Source organism: Prionailurus viverrinus, chromosome C1 (assembly GCF_022837055.1).
Source record: "Prionailurus viverrinus isolate Anna chromosome C1, UM_Priviv_1.0, whole genome shotgun sequence".
In the NCBI taxonomy this organism is placed as follows: Eukaryota; Metazoa; Chordata; class Mammalia; order Carnivora; family Felidae; genus Prionailurus; species Prionailurus viverrinus.
In genome coordinates, this window is record NC_062568.1 from 52531704 (window position 1) to 52553351 (window position 21648).

The 21648-nt window shown below is 36.2% G+C and overlaps 1 protein-coding gene across 3 annotated transcripts in view; it reads right to left on the minus strand.

Annotated features, from left to right (window-relative positions):
• The window catches only part of MTX2 (metaxin 2), a 65386-nt gene that overhangs the window by 41013 nt on the left and 2725 nt on the right, over positions 1-21648 (minus strand). For 2 of the 3 annotated variants that reach the window (XM_047872512.1, XM_047872510.1), the window contains exons 2-3: positions 2087-2134; positions 1047-1093 (exon numbers count right to left, since the gene is read on the minus strand). In XM_047872512.1, coding sequence (XP_047728468.1) covers positions 1047-1093; positions 2087-2134 — 95 coding nt within the window. Of the gene's footprint in view, positions 1-1046; positions 1094-2086; positions 2135-14914; positions 14966-21648 lie in introns of those variants that run through there. The other variant, XM_047872511.1, reaches the window with a different exon arrangement.

Genomic DNA, 21648 nt, shown 5'->3' on the forward strand with positions numbered 1-21648 from the left:
CGTCTGAATAATTTTAATTCTATAAATCTACAAAAACATTTCTCTCTTTTCTTTTTTTTAGTGAATTGTGGGATATTCATACAGTGGGATAACATACATCAATAAAAATGAAAAAATTAGAGGTACATCTATCAATATGAACAAATATAAAAAACAATGTCAAGTACCAAAAAAAGAATCAAACAACATATAGAGTTTGTTTAAATTTACATGAAGTAAAAAAATGATCTATAATACTAGTTAGGTTTGTTCCCTTTTTATGTATGCATAAGTTATCAATGGTCTAATCATATGATAAGCAAATTCAGTACAATGAAAGAGAAGGGAGACGGAAACAGAATCACTGAGGGTTATACTGGGCCCGTTAGCAATATCTGTAAGAATTTTTTTTTCTTAAGTTTTTATTTTAATTCCAGTTAATTAATATACATTGTTATATTAGTTTTTAAAGCAAATAATCCCCACATATCCTCTTCTTCCTATAGTACAGTGTAAAGTTTACAGGACCACTAGCCTTTTTTGGATTCCACAACTGTGATCTACAATGTAAAGAGCTACTGCATTCAATAAGTGGTTTGGGGGTAACAGATACCAGTACAATCATAAATACAAAAGGAATAGCCAGAGAAGAGTATGTCTACTTTAAGATTGTCAAAAGGATTTAGGCTAGAATGAGCACAATGAAAGAACAATGCTTAAAAATATGTGGTAAATAAATCTTTACAAATAAGTTATTAAATTGTATCCATAAATGACCTTGTCACCACAAATCATTAACACCATCATATCTAGTCAAAAGCTAAACTACGAAGAGAATACATCTAGCATAGAAGTGATTTTTATAAAAAGAATGAAGACTTTTCTTTTATATACTGATAATAACTGAAAATATTACATAATAAAATTGCAGTTCACAGATGAGATGTTATATTGATAATGGTAAATCACACAGAAAAATTGTACACATACGACATCAGAGACTTCCTGGTGAGGAAAAAACACTTGCAACTCAACGTGAAAAAATATTACATTATTTACATATTTACCTGCACAGCAAGAGAAGCTGCATTGTCAGAAAGCAAAATTTGCTCCCCTGTGGAAATACAATGAAAGGTCTGAGTCAAAAGTGAGATTGCTAAACAAGTATAATACACTTATAAATGTTTTTATTTTAAAACACTATTCCTATTTTGAAAAATAAAAGGTACAGCCTTTCATCAAAGTAATTACAAAGTTCTCTATCAATGCTATTGTGCAATCATAATTTTGATTAAATTATCACAATATGTACACAATGATAAAACAAGACTATTTCCTCCAAAACTATTTGATCATTTATCGTATTTTATCAACAATATTTAATTAAAATCACTCACTTAAAAACAAATTCATTTTTCAAGTTTTCAAGAAATATTATTCTTCTTTTCATTAAGTAAAACAGTATGTTCTCAGACCCCTCTAGTTAAAAGTAAAAGCATTCAAAACCATATAAAACCAGCTTGCAGTTAATATTGCACAGAGTGTCTAGGTCTGTCACACAAAAGAAAGATGACAAGTTTGCAGCAATAAAAATTCCATGCTTAGAAGACTAGGGCTGCTGCCTATTAGTCTTCATTACTTTGCAGTCTTCTGACAACTGCAGCAGGCTGCCGAGCCCCAAATGGGGTCCATAATGTGATCTGATGATATATGAAGAGCTGCTAAAGGGAGCCTGAACCATCCTAGCCTATACATTTTAACAGTTCCTTTTTACTGAGAGCCCACTTTACCACAGGACTTCAAAAATCTGCTGTGTCAGCTATTGGTGCAGTAAATCTGCCAACTGCTCCTGCAACCACATCATTTTACACTGCCTACAGCAGCCAATATAATGAGTCAATAATAAACTAAGAACCTTATAGGCCATGAATAGTTGGTTTACACTGGCAGATACAAGTTTAGGCAAACTCTCCAATACAAATTAGATGAGAGAATCCCTTCTTTATGTTTTATGTTCTCTCAGGAGTAAATGACATTATCGACGGGTTTTTTTGGTAATAAGTACATTTTTATACATAACCATTTTTAATCGTGAACAAGTACCTACCTTTCAGTTGCTGATACAAGGTAGCATTTTCAGGCCAAGGCTCTGCAGCTGTGGAAACGAGGCAGTGATAATCAGGTACATAAGGCAAACACATATCAATAACCAAATTGATAAGCACAAACATTTGCCTAGAGCATTTAACTGAAAGTCGATCGCCAAGGTTACCTTCTATATATGGCAATAACCACACCACCTTAGATCATATGGTATCCTGTGTAAGTAGGTTAAATAATTTCTTTTACATGCATTGTTTGGTTTCTTATTTGGTGGCGGGTTGTACTGTTGTTGTTGCTTTTGTTGTTGTTGTTGTTGTTTTAATGGAGAAGAAGTGGAAGACAGCTTGCCCAATCAAAAGTGAAAATTTATTTATGTATTTTAATATGAAATGTATTGTCAAATTGGTTTCCATACAACACCCAGTGTTCATCCCAACAGGTGCCCTCCTCAATGCCCGTCACCCACTTTCCCCTCCCTCCCACCCCCCATCAACCCTCAATTTAGTCTCAGTTTTCAAGAGTCTCTTATGGTTTGCCTCCCTCCCTCTTTTTTTTTCCCCCTTCCACTCCCCCATGGCCTCCTGTTAAGTTTCTCAGGATCCACATAAGAGTGAAACCATATGGTATCTGTCTTTCTCTGTATGGCTTATTTCACTTAGCATAACACTCTCCAGTTCCATCCATGTTGCTAAAATGGCCATATTTCATTCTTTCTCATTGCCAAGTAATATTCCATTGTATATATAAACCACAACTTCGTTATCCATTCATCAGTTGTTGGACATTTAGGCTCTTTCCATAATTGGGCTATTGTTGAAAGTGCTGCTATAAACATTGGGGTACAAGTGCCCCTATGCATCAGCACTCCTGTATCCCTTGGGTAAATTCCTAGCAGCGCTATTGCTGGGTCATAGGGTAGATCTATTTTTAATTTTTTGAGGAACCTCCACACTGTTTTCCAGAGCGGCTGCACCAGTTTGCATTCCCACCAACAGTGCAAGAGGGTTCCTGTTTCTCCACATCCTCTCCAGCATCTATAGTCTCCTGATTTGTTCATTTTAGCCACCAAAAGTTAAAATTTAAAAACTAAAACAGCCTATATGCTATTACTTTAGCCTCCAAAAAACAGACATCCCAAAATGTTACTTATAAGATACTGAATTTGATTTACTATCGAAAAAAAGTGAAACAATATTTATAATATTTTACTGTAAACTTTTAAGAAAGTAAAGTTTTAAACAGACATCACTGTATGAAAGAATCAAATATATCTCTTTCAGGCTATGCATCTTTCCTTATAAGCTGGTGGTATTTAAACCTACAGAAGAATCCTATTATATTCTAGAACATTCCATTGCCTTGAACCCACCACCACCACTCCATAAAAATAAAGTGGTGTAACATGATGAAGCAGTACCTACACTGTGAAATAAAGCTACTAGTAAAACTAATGTTAGGCCTGAGTCCAGGCTTGACTATAATTCTTAACCTCTCCTTAAGATGCACTAAACAGTCCAAGGAGTAGGGGTGGAGGGAGGAACGCTTTAATTTGTTTTTACTCATACTTCAGAATGAAAAGAAAAACACAGTATCATTATAAATTATAAATGCTACTTTTGGTTTGGTTTGGGCTATACAAAATCAAACTCATATTTAGGAATAATACCATGAAATCATCAAGCAAATAATGGACCATACATAGTTTTGTATGCTGTTGCTCATAATATTATATATATATATGTAAAAGCTACTGAATTTCAACTCACATACCAAAAAGCAGTAAAAATTAAATATTTATTGTATGTTACTGTAAAACTTTTAACAAAGTAAAATTTCAATAAGAGCCCAATTAACCTGTGTAACAGTGTTTTTAAAATAAAAGTCAGGGAAACAAAAACAAGCTGACATCAGCGAATTACTAAAAAATAACCTTTTAGGATAAATTGTATGGTCAGCACACCTACACCGTTTACATCTATATGAGAAACAATACAATGAGGTTCATTCGTTATAAGATCCTACATCATTGAAGATTCAATTATTTAAAAAATGATTCAATTATATGCATCTTAATCTTATTAAAGCAATAAAGCAGAAAATAAAATCTACAAAAATTTCAAAGACGCCGAAACTAAGTTTCTTGAGGGCACAGATATGTCCCATTTATATGTTACTCTGTACCATGTTTTGGATACAGTAATTGTGGAAAGAAAGAAAGAAAGAAAGAAAGAAAGAAAGAAAGAAAGAAGACATTTGATTAAACCTACCCTTCTACTCCCTAAACACTCAGGCTAACCAAAGCTTTACTGAACTTAACATTATCAACTAGGCTAAAGTCATGGAGTGTTCTAATTAAATAGTCTGGTTTATTTTAACTTATGGTTAACTGGGTTTTACATGTACTAAACAAAGATTACTTTTCAAAACAATGGAATAACATACACTTAGCACTAAGCATACACTCAAAATAATTTAAGTATTCTGTGACTACTCAGAAGCTACTTAACTACACTGCAAAACTGCAGAGTTCTCATATGAACAGCAATTTACGTGTTCAGTAGTAGTTCCAGGTAACAATTTATTATCACCACCATGAATTCTCCAGTTCTAATACAACAGACATTTGTGAAAGTAATCTTGAGACATAACACCTGACTACAAATAAAAATAAAGAAGTTGCCTACAAATACTAAAATCTCTGTTATAAATAAGGAACTAAAGATGCAAACTGGGGTGAAGGGGTGAAAACTGGATGTTTTTCCTTGATCCATGATACAAAATACATTCCAACTCAGAAACTACTGTTGAAAATAAACTCTAAAAAGTAACTCTGCCAAAACATCTGATGTTATCTTCACAAAGAGAAACTTTCATTTAAAAAGAGAAGGCGGGGCGCCTGGGTGGCACAGTCGGTTAAGCGTCAGGCTTCAGCCAGGTCACGATCTTGCGGTCTGTGAGTTCGAGCCCCGCGTCGGGCTCTGGGCTGATGGCTCAGAGCCTGGAGCCTGTTTCCGATTCTGTGTCTCCCTCTCTCTCTGCCCCTCCCCCGTTCATGCTCTGTCTCTGTCCCAAAAATAAAAATAAACGTTGAAAAAAAAAAAAAAGAGAAGGCAAGTAGATTGCCTCCGTGTGTGTGTGTGTGTATGTGTGTGTGTGTGTGTGTGTGTGTGTGTGTGTGTGTGTCTGTGTCCGTGTCTGTGTGTTTAGCAGCCTGGCATTCTAATATATCCGTGGACGAGGAGGCAAGAAATGGTAGAGTATGCAAGAAATGATCAACTGCCTATCTCACCCTTGAGCAACTCAAAGTATACAAACATCACTGATTTAAGTGCATCTCCCACCGGAACCAGCTCAAATAATTACATTTTAAACATGACATGGGAGAAGAAATACCTAGAGTGTTATTCAATAGAGTGCCAAAAGTGAAAATTCTAAGTTGTGTGGCATGGCAATGGATCTACAAACCAACCATGCAGGTATCTTTCTAGGAAATGAACTCTATCAACTGCCTTCATAAGTAAATCCATGAATCACGAACATTATTATGACACATAACAAATATGAATGGCTGTTCCTTGGTTTGGGCAATATTAATTGAGGTTTTCTTTACTGAGAATGCCTATTATTGAAAGACAAAGCCCAAAAATGCAACGGCTTTCCCTATACATCTTTCCCAAGGCTAGACAAGTCAATATCTACCCCTTGCTCCTAACCACATGTAAATGAGAGGGAAATTAAGAATTTAAAATTATGGTGCTGACAATAGACCTTAAAAATCTGTAGCATTTAAAAAGAAACATCTTAATAATAAAACATTTTCATCTCTTACCGGTTTTACTTCCATCGACCTAAAATGTTTTAGACCATAGACTAATTCAATAGTGAGTAAAATGTCATGACTCACCTAAGGTATGTTCAATTTCTACAACCAAAAGTACTCCCTGGTGTGAATTCATTGCCTTTTTAAACTTACTTTTGGGAAAGGCTAGCCTTGGAATAAATACAGAAGGTAAAACTCAAAGCTTCTGAAAAAGAGTTTGGTAGGAAATGGGGACTGAGAGAGAATGCTGTCCAGTGCTATCAAGGTGCAAGATACTGGTATTATTTGTGCCTCAAAAGTAAACTTTATACTTAACACACATCAATGGTTGATGTGGCTCTTGGAATAAAGATCAGAATCCTCAACTTGGCCTTACATATCACCGTCTCTACCTCTCTGGCCTTCTGCCTTCTGGCCTCATCATAACTCCACTCTGCCAACTCTACACTCCAGCTACACTGGCCTTCAGGCAGCTTCTGACTGCACCATGTTCCTTCCTGACCCAAAGATTCATTTGTGCTGTTTCCTCTGCCCTGGCACTATCTTTCACTCCTAGTATGGCTCAGCTCACACATGCTGAGATCTCGGGCCAGCTTCCTGGACGTGCTACCTGAGCAACTGCACATGGCTTGCACTTAGAAGGACTCCACGCTTGATTTTAAGTCTATTACACGCTGCTATTACAGTCTTGGTATTGTTTTGAACAAGGAGCCTCATGTTACCATTTTGCACTGGACCCTACACATTATGTTGCCAGTCCTATCCTCAGGGATGTCTTCACTGACCTCCCCAAATAGTGCAAATACTCTCTTTACAAGCTTGAATAGCACGCACAGTCCTTTGTACCACTTATCAAAGATAACATTTTTACACTGATATGAGGACTACCTGGTTAATTATCTCCCCTACTAGAACATAAACACCATGAATCCAGTGTTCATTTCTGGTCTTTGCTCACTACTTCATCCCTGGAACTGAGCACCTAATAGGCAATCAGTAAATGTTGGCTGAATAAATGTTTTTATTATTACCACTATCAGCGCTGTTATTATTCTGTACTGTTTGGGTTAAGAATGCAGCAGACAAGATAAAGAAATTACAAAACGTGGCCAAAAAGAAAAAACTTTACCAAGTAAATTTAATACTACAACCAATAACCCAAATACAAAACTATCAAGCAGCTGCCTAAATAACTGGCAGAATCTACTTTATCTATAAACTTACCTGTGCACTGACCCTAAACCTGGAAATTTGTTTCTTTGTTTCATATCAAATATATAGTTCCCATTTGATATTCCTGTTGTAGCATTCCTAAGACAAACCAAAGGCCTTCAGTTATCTGACCAGTCATCTCAGTATTCCCCTTTCCACATCCTACAACTCTAACCCAGGCATTACCACTTTTTAAAATCTAACCCCAATCGATGAAATATTTGAGGTCCAAATATTTCAAGTCCAAACAGATTTAGGAATCATATGGTTGGTATTCCTAAGCTAACAAATCACGCACATTAAAAAGCATACATTAAAAAAGAAAACAGAATTTAAAAATACATTGAAGTCCAAGCTCCAATACTTTCTTCCTATACTTGAAAGGATTGTCTTACATAACACAGGGTGTATATACCCCACTCCACTTTGGAAAACACTGCTCTAATTAAATAACTACTTATTTGACATTTTAGCAGGGAACCCAGTTGCTCACATACACTTGAACAAAGAAGAGTCCTCTATTCTAGTGAAATCATCTTTTTTTTGACTATGAGAAAAGGTTGGAAAGAACACATACAAATTAAATGGGGGAGTGGGGGGGGGGGGTGGTAACAAGACCCTCATACCCCACCAGAATACTTACTGCTATATACTTCATGCTTTCTCACCTTTGTGACTTTGTTCAACTTATTCCCCTCTGGACAGAATACCCCTTTCACCACAAATACCCAAATCCTACACCTTTTTCAACACCAAGTTTAAACGCCACCTACCTCACAAAGGCTTTTGCACTGAACAAATCTAATTTCTTTTATCTATATTGTCCATAACAGTTTGTACTTGTTTTATATCATATGCTACTTTCAACTCTATTCTATTATTATGTCAATACCTTATCTTTCTAGGCAGTAAGTTCCTAGAATGCAAAAAAAAATCCTATGGTCCTAAGATTATTTATTAAAGACTTGGCTTCTCAATTGCTCCAAACTGAATGTGGCCAAAATATGAAATACAAATTAAGCTAAATTTAATTTTTTTGTCTGAGTGTCATTAAAGCTAATATCTTCATTACAACAGTTTCAAAGGAAAACTACTCACCTTTCAGAAATTCTTTCACAATAAGAAACTACTATATCATTTTCATAACAGCAATAACTTACTCTAAGGTACTTAGTGGCCGACATTAATTATCTAAAATCAGAAAGACTTCTTATTCCCTAGCAAAAGACCCATGAAAGTTTTTTTTATCATTTTTATAAAGAAAAAACATATTCCTATTCTATAAAGAAAAAAATCTAGAAATAAAGCAAATATGAGAGCACCTCATAACTAAGTTTCCATCCGATTAACATTATTAAAAGTCTTTTACCTACTTAGCCTTTTACCTACTCTCAAATTCTGCAGAGGCAAAACTGCCATGATTATTTTATATTTAGTGCCTCTTTTACCAGAAGCAAAGGAGATGCCTCTTCGAATGGTAAGCTTTTTTATCAAAATGAGTGTTTTTAAATTTTTCAAAGAAATTTTCTCCATTCTTTAAGTAGTTATGTTGGAAGAGAACAAAGTTTAAAAGAAAAAAAAGAGGATACATACTCTTGGGACTTTTGAAAGCCGTAAGATAAAATAAACGAAAGCATATGTAGTGTTAGAAATGTACACAGGGTAAAACAATACCCATAGCCCCCCCCCCAAAATACATATTTGCTTCTCATTTAATTACGTTTAAAGCATCTACTATTTTTAAGCTTTATCAACCAACACAACATAACAACAAAAAAATCAATATTCTTTACTACTAGTCCATTATAACTTTTAGAGAAATGACTACTGGTCCATAACTTCACATATAGCTATCCCTATGTCTCTTACAGATGCTATATTTTACCTGCAGGTAAATTATTCTCCCAAGTATCAACTTGGGTCACTCCGGGGGCAATGTTTTATCTATGCCATTCAATACAGACTATTCCACGGTATGGAAATGCTATGACCTAATAAACATCTCTTGATGATCTCATCTAAGAGGGCAAGAGAGGGGCCATGGAAAGAAGTGCCCTCTGTTATTTTTTAAGTTCTGCATTCTTAATGCACAACATGACTCTTCTGGCATATGAATGTAGGTGAAGACATAATTTGTAGAATAATAGGCACTAATATTACATGCTGCCTCAGTACTGTCATATTTCCAATCCATCAAATTGATTAATGCTATAATAACTCTACACAACCCTATCATTTGTGCACTAATGAAGTCAAACCCAGTATATCCTTAGGCAACTAAATTCCAAAAGCTCCTTCCTGTATGTCATCTCTTCAGCTTCCTACGACTATTCAGACAGTGTTATACAAAAGGAGTAAGAAACATGTGTACCCTATCTCTAAATTTGGATGGCCTTCTGCCAAAGGTATGAATGCAAATACTGAGATAACAAAATACTCAAAAAGCATTTGGCAGCTCATAAACATGGACAAGTTACTGCAAGACACACAGAGAAAGAAGGAAGTAAGTTTACTAGTTTGACATAAATATTATGCTGATGATCTCCATGATATCACCACAGACATCTATCAAGTTTCAGGCAGTTATGATATAAAGCCTTCATTTAAAATACATTTTTAAGGGGCGCCTGGGTGGCTCAGTCGGTTGAGCGTCCGACTTCGGCTCAGGTCATGATCTCACGGTTTGTGAGTTCAAGCCATGCGTCAGGCTCTGTGCTGGCAGCTTAGAGCCTGGAGCCTGTTTCAGGTTCTGTGTCTCCTTCTCTTTCTGCCCCTCCCCAACTTGTACTCTGTCTCTCTATGTCTCTCAAAAAAATAAAATAAAAACGTAAAAAAAAAATAAATAAAATAAAATACATTTTTAAGATGTTTAAAGTATGATGATGCCATGGGACTTTATCAAAACTAGAATTTTAAGAGCTATGTGTTAGATTTAACAGCAATTTAACCTGCAGACTATAGTACAGTTCAAAGACAACACTACATCCCAGAAAATACTGATCATGAAAGTATTAAATATCAATGTCGCTGAGCTACTGTTTCATAGGGGATGTTTAATGACACTACACAGGATGTGTAAGCAGGAAGTGACCCTTCCCATAAAAGGAGTTTAAAACCATTGTCCCATCACCTCAAAAGTCAGAGATCGATGTTCATGTCAGAAAATGGCTCATGTTAGAGAACAAAGAAGTGCAGTGCCATGGTGTCATTTCCACAAACCTGAAAAAACTGGCAGGTAAGCACTCTGTAACATAGTAGTAAGGCTACTGTCTTAGTCCCTGTGGGCTACTGTAACAAAATACCACAGACTGGTGACTTGCAAACAACAGAAATTTCTCACGATTCCGGAGGCTGGAAGTCAGGATGCCAGCATAGTCAGGCTCTGGTGAAGGCCTTCTTCTGAGACTCTAACTGCTGCAGTCTTGCTGTGTCCTCACATGGTGTAAGGGGCTGAGGAGCATTCTGGGATCTCTTTTACAGGGGCAATTAAAGTGACCCAAAGTGAGGGCATATGGATGAATGATACAGGAGAATTACTATCCAAGGAAAATGGGTTCTAATAACCTGCCATTCAGAAAGCGGAGGACAGAAAGCAAAACAGATTGAAAATTCAAGAAAACTCGTAGTCAGTTCTGGTCAAACACTACCTAAAACTTCTATCTAGGTAGGTAATGATAATGATGATGGTGGTGATAACAGCTAAGATTCCAAGACACATAAAGCTTATATCCAGAATAAAGAACTTTTACAACTCAGTAATAAAAAAAAAAAAAAAAAAAACCCACAATTTTTTTTGATGGGCATAGGATCTGAAGAGACGTTTCTCCAAAGGAAATATATGAATAAACAACAACCACACGAAAACATACTTAATATCATTAGTCATTAGAGAAATCCAAGTCAAAACCACAATAATGAGATACCACTTCACAGGCACAGAATGGCTATAATCAACAAGATGCGGGGCGGGGGGGGGGGGGGGGGGGGTGTTGCGGAATAAGAAGACAAAATAAAAAATGTTTAAAAGATGTAGAGAATTTGGAACTCTCACACACTGCTGGTGGGAATATAAAAAGTTTGGCAGTTTCTCAAAATGTTAAACACAGAATTACCATATGACTCAGCAATTCTACTCCTAGGTATGCACCCAGAAGAAATGAAAAAAACATATATCCACATGAAGACTTGTACATGAATGTTCACACCAGCCTTATTCTCAATGTCAAAAAATGTAAACAACCCAAATGACCATCAACTGATGAATGGATGAACAAAATACAGCATACCCATACAAAAGAATAGCGTTTGGCAATGAAAAGGAACCATATGTTGATACATACTACAAAAGGGATGAACTTCAAAAGAATTATGCCCAGTGAAAGAAGCCAGTCACTAAAGAAAACAAACTATTACTCCATTTATCTGAAATGTTCAGAATAGGCAAATCTACAGAGATAGGGAGCGGATTAATGGTTGATTCAGGCTGGGAATAGGAAGCGATTGTAAATGAGGAAGGGATTTCTTTTGGGAGAGATGGAAATGGTCTACAATTAGATTGTGGTAATAATCACAATTCTGTAAATATCCTTTAAAAAAAATCACTGAAGGGCAGCTGGGTGGCTCACTCGTTTAAGCGTCTGACTCTTGATTTTGGCTCAGGTCATGGTCTCAGTTTGTGAGGTCGAGCCCCACATCAGGCTCTGTGCTGGCAGTGCAGAGCCTACTTGGGTTGGGATTCTTTCTCTCCCTCTCTGCCCCTCTCCTGCTCGCACTCTCTCTCTCAAAATAAATAAATAAACATTTAAAAAAAATCACTGAATTGTACACTTTAAAGGGTATGTAAACTATACTTCAATAAAGTTGAGGCAAACAAAATTTTAAGACTCTTACTGTGTCTATTGTGCACTTAAGTGCTTGGCATGTTAACTATCTCACAACTTTATTAAGTAGACTATTATTATTATCCCTAATTTACAAAACTGAGACACAAGCACAGGTAATTTGCCCAAAGTCACAGTGTGAATAAGTGTTAAGAGCCAGGGTCTGACCCCAGGTAGTCTGGTTCCAGTCAGTGAACACACAGCTGTATTAGCTAACAACTTACAGAGCCTACAAATAAACATTCTTGGGTGATAATTAAATATTAGAATTAAAGCAACTATAATCATCCTACAACAGTGGTTCTCAACCCTTAGTATGTAAGAATCATCTGTGGAACTTCATAAAATTATGTATTTCCACCAAACCCTAAACTCTGAAATTCTGATACCATATAGAGATGAGGACCAAGAATCCAAACATGCCACAAGCAATCCCAGTAACTCTGATGCAGATGGTCTGTAAATACCACAAAAAAAAAAAAACAAAAAAGACCGTCCCTGAGACACAGAATGCACCTGACGTAAGATTAAGTTCTTTTCACCTCTTTCATTCATTTGCCTCAGAATGTGGTAGTGAGGCTATATGTAGATTAACTTTATTCAAGATTTCTGTCCATCTTATTCTACCTAAGTATTTGCGCATTTGGCTTAAAGTCATGTTTTAAAACATGCATTAGTTAACATGTTGCAATTTTACAGTGTTCCAGAGTAAGCCTTTAAGATTAATGAACCGAAGCATCACTTATTTTGGAACCAACGTGGTTAAATGATAGTTTTTCCATTAGATGCAATCAATAGGAAAGTAAAATTAAGTTCATCATCATGAGACTTGAACATGAACCATCTAAATTTATCTATGTGAAACTGGAGATCAATTTCAAAATGGCATTCAAGAATCAATTTCATAAAACTAACAAACTTCTGGAGGTTAACAAGGGTCAAGAAGACTAATGCACAGCATCAACAAGCCAATAACTGAAGCTAAAGTGAATACAAGTCAAATTTAAAACCTTCCATTCTTTCTTAGTAAGTACACGTGTCATCTTCTCAAATGGTCATGTTTAGACTTTGTCACATTATAAAAACAATCAGCCATTTGTCATTAATTTCCAATAAAAAGCAGGTCAACTACATGTGATCATGAATAGATATGAACCTTATAACTGGGCTGCAAGATTTGAATTCTCTTTTAAAAAATGGTCATCTGGGGCACCTGGGTGGCTCAGTCGGTTAAGCATCCAACACTTGATCTCAGCTCAGGTCATGTTCTCACAGTTGGTGAGATCAAACCCCACATCAGGCTCTGCGCTGTCAGTGCAGATTCTCTCCCTCTCTCCTTCTGCCCCTCTCTCCCACTAACCCTCTCTCTAAAATTTAAAAAAAAAAAAAGGGAAGGAAGAAAGAAAGAAATTATCCGTTTCAATCGATGTGTTCTGTATAAGAATGTAAGTTCATCAAAGGTAAGAACTCTTTTGCTCTTCTATGTAACCCAGCACCTAGCAGAGGACCCAGCACAAATTAAGTACTCAACCTAACAAATATATTCTATAGGAAATCAAGCAGGTCTTTTGCTATCTAAAGCCTGAAAAATATCTGACAGCAAAAAGTTGCTATAACTCTGGAAATAAAATCATCAAACAAAATTAACATCAACAAAAATGTGTACTAAATTCAACAGTAAAAACTCATAAACTCATTTTCTCTCCCAAATTGTTTAATGGTTCTAACCGAGGTATACAACCCAATCATCTATGTAGGTTTTGAAAATATCCTTGCCCTAGAGCTGTCCTTAACCTTCACATGTAACAGGCCTTTGGTGAGAAAAAAGGGAATGTGTGTGCAAGTGCATGGATGAGGTTTGAGAAATGCCATGCAATGCAAGCATGGCTTTAGAAAGCTCCACAGATAATTGTAATGTGTAATAACACCCTACCACCTTTACATACCATTCTACCCACACCCACATCCCATCCACCCCCACCTCATTTTAGAACCTCTATTAGTTCATGAATGGGACTAGTCAGTTCCCAGACTTAATTAAACTCAGCTGATCCCTCTGCACCAGTATTATTACCACCTTGTTTACCGTGGCATATTATATTTCTTAAAGACAGCCACAACAATATCCTGTCCTAGAAGCTCTTCTAGAACCTCACCAACACCCCACCTACCCCATCCTCCTATCAAGAGGTGAAAGCTAAATCTCCTCCCCTTGAATCTGGGCAGACTTGTAACTCTGTTGTGACTGACAGAATATGGTAGAAGTGATGCTTCAAGACTTCCAAGGCAGAGTCATAAAAGGTGATGTATCTTCTCCTTTGGTGGCTTGAACATATGCCTTTGGAGAACTGAGTTAAATGTCTGACCTCTCTATGGCCTCCAGGCTCTGAGGAAGTCCAGGCCACATGGAGAGGCCATGTATAAATATTCCAGAAGACAATCACAGCTGAGTTCCTAATCGGCATTTCTTAGACATGTAAGTGAAGATGTTTCCAGATGTTCTAGCCTCCAGCTATCGGATCATCCCTAGCCTTTGAGTCTTTCCATCTGAGTATCCACACACTGTGAGGCAGAAACAAGAAATCTCTCCAGTGGCCTATCTGAATTATTGACCCACAGAATCCATGAACACAATAAAATGGCTGTTTTACATCCCTAAGCTGTGGTGTGGTTTGTATACTACAATAATAACTGAACAGTTACAGTTTTAATAGTTACTATTAGTCACAGGTCTATCATTAAAGACAGAATTAAATATTAATCCATCTGAAGCCTCAGAATTCCCTCTGTTCATCTAAATCAGACTCCTGACCATGTCACATTTATAAACCCCACTTTACTGCTTCAGGCATGGATTTTGGTATTTTCACCTTCCCTCTAGTCAGTTCCATTTTATTAATCCATTACTTTGAAACTTTACCTTCCTGACATCTCACTCTCCAGCTTCCTGACCACATTACTGCTCCCTGACCTCCAGAATTTGGAACCCAGTAACTACAATGGCATACCTCCATCAGAAACTCTGGTCTGTTGGCAGTTACTACATTATTCAGGAAATGAGGAAAAAAAGAATCCAAGAGAAAAATGATTTAAGTATGCTAGCTAAACTCAAAGCTTACCATAATCTTTTCATAAAATGCAGACCAGTAAAGCCATTTACCTATGATACAAAGATAATCCAAAACAGTAAGTAATGAAACATACTTTATATTTGTTTTTAAACTGTACCCCATGACTTCTAAGACATTATCTCCCTTTCTAAATATTTAAGACTAAAATGATTTTACCTTCTCCAAATAGCCACATGATAGTGTGGGAAAATCAGTACAAGTATATATGACAAGAAGGAGAAATCTGTTTGAGAAGAAAATATATCAAGAATAATTCACAATCTCAACTAAAAAAAATAAATATAAACTACTACATAAATACCTAACATTATATAACCAATTCTCATCCACTAGCCAAAGTACGTCATCAAATTGATGAATAGTAAAAATTACAATGATAACAATGCCTAATGAAAAAAAGAAAGTAGCTTTTATTTTTACATTCTTATTGACATAAAAAACTTTTTTTAATTGATAAAACAAGAAAATCAGAAACTTCTCATTCACGAAGCCAAAACATTCTGCTATAATGTAAAGGCTAACAATCAAAAGAAAAGGAGGTCAAAAGGCCAGATCATTAAAGCATCAGCTGCCAATACTAACTTACAGAAATAAATGCTGGAGTAATGATGGCCCTCTTCAGGCCTAACAAATGATACAATTTATTTGTATGAAGTTCTAGCCAGTGTTCTAGTTTCAACAGGTAATGAAATACAACGTGTGTGAGGCAATTCCATTTCAATATCTAAGGATACTGTATCCCCTGGGATAAATATACCAAACAAACTTTTTTGAAAATCCAAATGCAGACTAAGTCATAAAGAAACATCTTTGGTTTATAAAAGTTCTTAAAGATAAAAATATATAATCAGCACAAAAACACAGCTAAGTGTGTAAGCACAACGAAATGCTTTTTACGGTTTCCATTTTGCTAACGCAGTTACAGTTAATGGGAATTGCCATGACAAAATGATTGTTTTTATGAAAATAACCCTCTTTATCACTAACCAATCAAATTTCATTTTTATTACTGATGTAGAAAAGTTCAAAACCATGATTCATTTATAGAGCGTACAAAAATAAGAAAAGTGTTCAAGAATAGAGTAAGGATCATTTACAAAGCCATAAAAAATTAAAACATGCATTTCTCTTACTGGCAAGGCAAATATTTCTACACATAAATGTCTGTAGCTGAATTTGCTGAATATTATTACTTCTGTCTTTGAACAAAAAATGAGAAGCCTGAATTTAATATCTCGTCTCCATTTGGCATCTTCAGTCCATCTGATAACTGCTTACCAAGAAATTTATAACATGTTTGAAAAATGTTAAAAAGTTTGATGATTTTTTTTTCAATTTTCACTCATATATGGAAGGCTTGAGCTAACATTAATTAATAACTCAAAAGTCTTCACAGAAATAAGATGAAATCTTTATGGGGTACCCATCACCAAAAACAACTAAAAATCATGTAATTTCAGAGCATGGAATGTTAATAAAGCATACAAGAAAATTAAAACTCACATTGTAATTAACTGTGGACTACTTCAAGGTCAGAAACTTTCAAGTTATCTTAACATCATATCAAACTTTTCTAAAAGACAACAAAACACTGCCTCTGAGAATTTGGTTTCCAACCTATTCATGAATATAAGTATGATAAAATAAAATAGGCCACACGGCTGTCAATAAATTGTCCTTTGCCTCTAATCTGAAGTATAACCTATTTTGTCTTTGCTTTGCTTCTCCATCTGCCCCTTCAATATCATCTTCAAATACTCCAGGGTGATAAGGACTACAGTGTGAGACTATTCATGTGGCTGATATGAATGAAAGAAGATTCTCTGAAATGTGATGGCCAGTTGAAAACATCTCAATAATTCCTCGGTGCATTCCTCAATACTGGAGAACCCTCAGAATACTAAGTGAAAAGAACTAAAAAAAAAAATCTTTATTTTCGAGAACAAAAGAATTGAACACAGTGTATATTTTCAATTATCTGCTACAACTGCCATCATTAGATAATAAGGCATGCAGGTATTAAGAGCTTTGACTATCATTTTCTTCATTCTCAATAAACCTTGTGAGCAACAGCAACACGTCGATTTTACTTTTAAACTACGTTTTCCACTTTGAGCTTCTAGTACCCTCCTGAACTGCTTTCAAAGTCCACATTTCCTAGTACTTACATGGAAGAGGGATGAAATAGACAATACTTTGTTGCTGATATAAAAACAAAATGTTGTAGGGCCCCTGGGTGGCTCGCTAGGTTAAACATCCAACTCTTGATTTTGGCACAGGTCACAATCTCACGGTTGGTGAGATCGAGCCCTGCACTGGGAGCTGTGCAGATACCATGGAGCCTGCTTGGGATTCTCTGTCCCCCGACCTCTCTCTCGCTCGCTCTCTGCTCCTCCCCCACTCATGTTCGTTCTCTCTTTCAAAATAAATAGTTTAAAAAAATGTAAACATGCCTGTTTTGATAATACTTTGAAGATGCTTAGAAATGGATTCCATGGAACCCATAAAACTACTTTCCCAGATCATACTATAAATTAATGCTACTGCTAGAATGAAGTTATTAATAAACTTAAATAATTAAGCACCCACATGTCCACAAAGATAAATGAAATATTGAAAGTCTTCTTTTTTTTATCCCTTATATAGTTTACTGAGCTTCTAAATAAAGAACAGAACAGATATTATACTGATTTCAAAAGATTAATAATTACAGTATGATGAAATTAACTGATATGCTTAAAATATAGAAAGGCATTGGTGAAGTAATAAGGTCATTCAGAAAGATGGTATAGGGTTACTAAAAATAAAGATACTTTGGACAACATGCTGTCCAAAATGGCAATAGGATAACATTACCAATGGAACATCCTCAGAGGCTCTTGGGCAATGAAAGTAGTAATAACAATTACCATGTACTGAACATTACTATGTACCACCCTATACTAAGTGCTTAATATATATTATAAAACATATTATCCCCTTTTACAAATAAGGAAACTGTGGCCTGGGACAGTCTGCCCAAAATCACAGAATGAGAGGGACAGCTGAGCTTAGAACTCATTTCTGTCTTACTCCAATGGCCCAGTTCCTAACCTTTATATTCTACTACCCAACAGAGCTTCAATTTCCTCATCTATAAAACAAGAATAATATCTATCAGACAGGATCAGAAGTGCCTAGGAGGCTCAGTCAGTTAAGTGTCCAATTTCGGGGCAGGTCATGAATCTCCCGGTTTTTGAGTTTGAGCCCTGCATCAGGCTCTCTGCTGTCCATGCAGAGCCTACTTAGGATCTTCTACATCCCTCTCTCTCTCAAAAATAAAATAAACATTTAAAAAAAAATTTTTTAAACAGGATCAAATTGTTAATATTAGCAATTATGTATATCAATCATCTAGAACAGTGGCTCAAAAAAGGATGCTTACAGTGTGTCAGATACAAGGTTAAGCATTATTATTTTCTCATCATCTTTAAAATTTTCTTAATTAAAATTAAAATTTAAACCATCTTGCAAACAAAAAACCTGAGACTTAAAAAGGCAAGTAATTTACCCAAGGTCACATTTAGTGAGTAGCCAGGTCTGACTTGCTCCAAAGTCCACCACAAGTGTAAAAACAAGGTGAAAGAAGTGACTGACTGATGAAGCATCTGGTTGGTTCAGTCCTTGGAGCGTGTGACTCGATCTTGGGGCCTTAAATTCGAGCTCCACTTTAGGAGTAGAGATTACTTAAAAATGAAATCTTAAAAAAAAAAAAAAAAGAAGAAGAACTGATTGACACTGTGGGAGATTTCTGCTGCTTAGTGCTCAGCACCTCTCTCCTTTTGTGTGTATGATGGGTCTGTGGAGCCCTAAAGCCTGGAGCCACTCCTAGTACAGGGATAAGCAAGAGTCCGGTCTGTCCATCACAGTACTCCATCCTCTTTGGCTCCAAATGGGCTCACACAACCCAAATGGGGATACTCAGCCCTCCCCTATGATATACTGGAAAAATCTTGCCATAAAACAAACAAAACAACAACAAAAAGCAAATAAGTATTGAAAATACACAGTTCCAAAAGATTTTGAAAATGATTCAATATCCAGGACTATTTTTATCCCTCTTCCAAGGTTCTAAATCTAGCATATCATCACCTAGAGATCCAAGCTATAATTCAAAAATTAAAAATTAAAAAAAATTAAAATTCAAAATTATAATTTACCCTTCCTTTCCATATTATTAAGTAATAAGAACAATTCAAAATCTTCTTCCACTTTAGGAAATTTATCCAAAGAAACTACTCAAGAGATACACAAATATGTCTATGAAAGCACTATTGACATCACAGAAAAATCATATATACCAGTGATGGCTTTAGGATACATCAACTTGACTAGACTGAACCACATTTGCCAGAATTCTCTTTCTACTGATTAGGATAAGCTACAAGGGACATTTTCTAGCAGACCCTGGGAAAACAAAAGAGAGGAGCCATTTTGTAGCATATAAACTCCTTCTCTGTTAGCCATGTGCTGCTGTGAAGGGATTTTGCAGATATAAATAAAATCCCTAATCAGTTAACTTTACATTAATCAAAAGGGGGATCGGGATGCCTGGGTGGCTCAGTCGGTTAAGCATCCGACTTCAGCTCAGGTCATTATCTCGCGGTCTGCGGGTTCCAGCCCGCAGTGCTAACAGCCCAGAGCCTGGAGCCTGCTTTGGATTCTGTGTCTCTTTCTGCCCCACCCCCCACCCATGCTTGTATCTCTCTATCTCTCAAAAATGAATAAATGTTTAAAAAAAAAAATTTTTTTTTAAAAAAAGGGAGGGATCATCTTGCAGTGTGCCTGATTTAATCGGCTGGAAGTCTTTAAAGAGAGGGCCTATGAGCTCACACACTGCAAGCAGCACCTGCTGCACGTACCCTTTCTTCCTCCTGAATCTCCCATTCCTGGCTACCTGCCTTGTGAACACAGTCCTTGGTTGGCCTACCCCCACCACAGCATAAGCCAATTCCATGTATGTGTCCATGCATGTGTGTGTAGACATACAGATATAAAGCTAGAGCTAGAGCCAAAGGTAGAGCTAGAGATCAAAATCCTACAGCTTCTGCTTCTCTGGTTGAACTAATACAACACCCTAAATACCCACCAAAATAAGACTGGATAAGTTATGATTTCTTCATTACAATGAAATGCTATGTAACCACAGAAAACGATGATGAATAATTCAATTTGCAGACATGGAAACAGATCTCAATGATATATGGCAAAACAGGTTCCAAAAAAATATGTACATTTGATAATTTGTTTCATTTGTTTTTTCATTTAGGGGCAGAGAAGAAGATAGCTCTGCTCACCAAAGTTTTAATGATGAGGGTGAAACTTTAAAGTCTTAACCTGGTGTTACGATTTTAGGTGATTTTTACTTTATTCTTCATATTATTTCATTGTCTACAAGGCCAGGTATCATAATTATTATCAGACAAGAAGGAAAAAAAACCAAACAGTTCTCATTTGACAAGAAAAAACATAAGATAGATTTATAGGTTAAAATGTGCCCAGAGTCTTAAGAGACAAACGAGTTACAAAAGTGGGCATTTCAAGCAGAGGACAACATGTGCCAAAGATGAACTCTAAAACAGTTTAGAAAGGTGAGAATTTAAGAGTGACAAGAGATGAGGCTTACTTATGACAGGTCTTATACACTTCACTCCACCTGCAAACAATACAGAACTAATGAAGATGTTAAAACAAGAGTCGCACTTGCATTTTAAGAAAATAATAGTAGGGCGCCTGGGTGGCTCAGTCATTTATGCGTCCCACTTCTGCTCAGGTCACGATCTTGAAGTTTGGAGGGCAGGGTGGGGTTCAAGCCCCATGTCGGGCTCTGGGCTGACAGCTCAGACCCTGGAGCCTGCTTCAGATTCTGTGTCTCCCTCTCTCTCTGTCCCTCCCCCCCCCCCCAAAACTAAATAAACATTCAAAAAAATTTTTTTAATAATAAGGCTCTCAAGAATATCACAGATAGATGCAAGATGCCTTTCAATGTTTCTGAAAGAAATGTCAGTGTGTTGGCTCACATCCACTGAAAGGAAGAAGAATAAGCACACTGTTAATAAAGCTCTCAGCTGCAAAAACAGATTCACAACTATTTATTCTATTTATAATAGGACTGTATAGATATGTACCTCTAATCTCCTGAGATTGATCTCTTCCGAGAAAACCACATTATTGTCAGAAATAGAAAACTCTTGAATAGTTGTTGGATTGGAGTCACACTTAAAAGTCACTTACAAGGCAAACATAGGGTTTCATATAAATTGTTTATTTTAGCCACCCTTATTTCACTGCTCGTCCAGATACAATCTTTTAAATTTTTTTAATTATATTGTTTAAACCACACAAGTAAAATATTCTCATTATAACAATTCAAACAATTGAGAAATGTAGCTCCTCCTCCCTCCACCAACTCCCTACACTTATTACTCCGAAATTACAAGTTAAAATTAGTTGAATATTCTATTTTTCTGGGCTTACATAAACA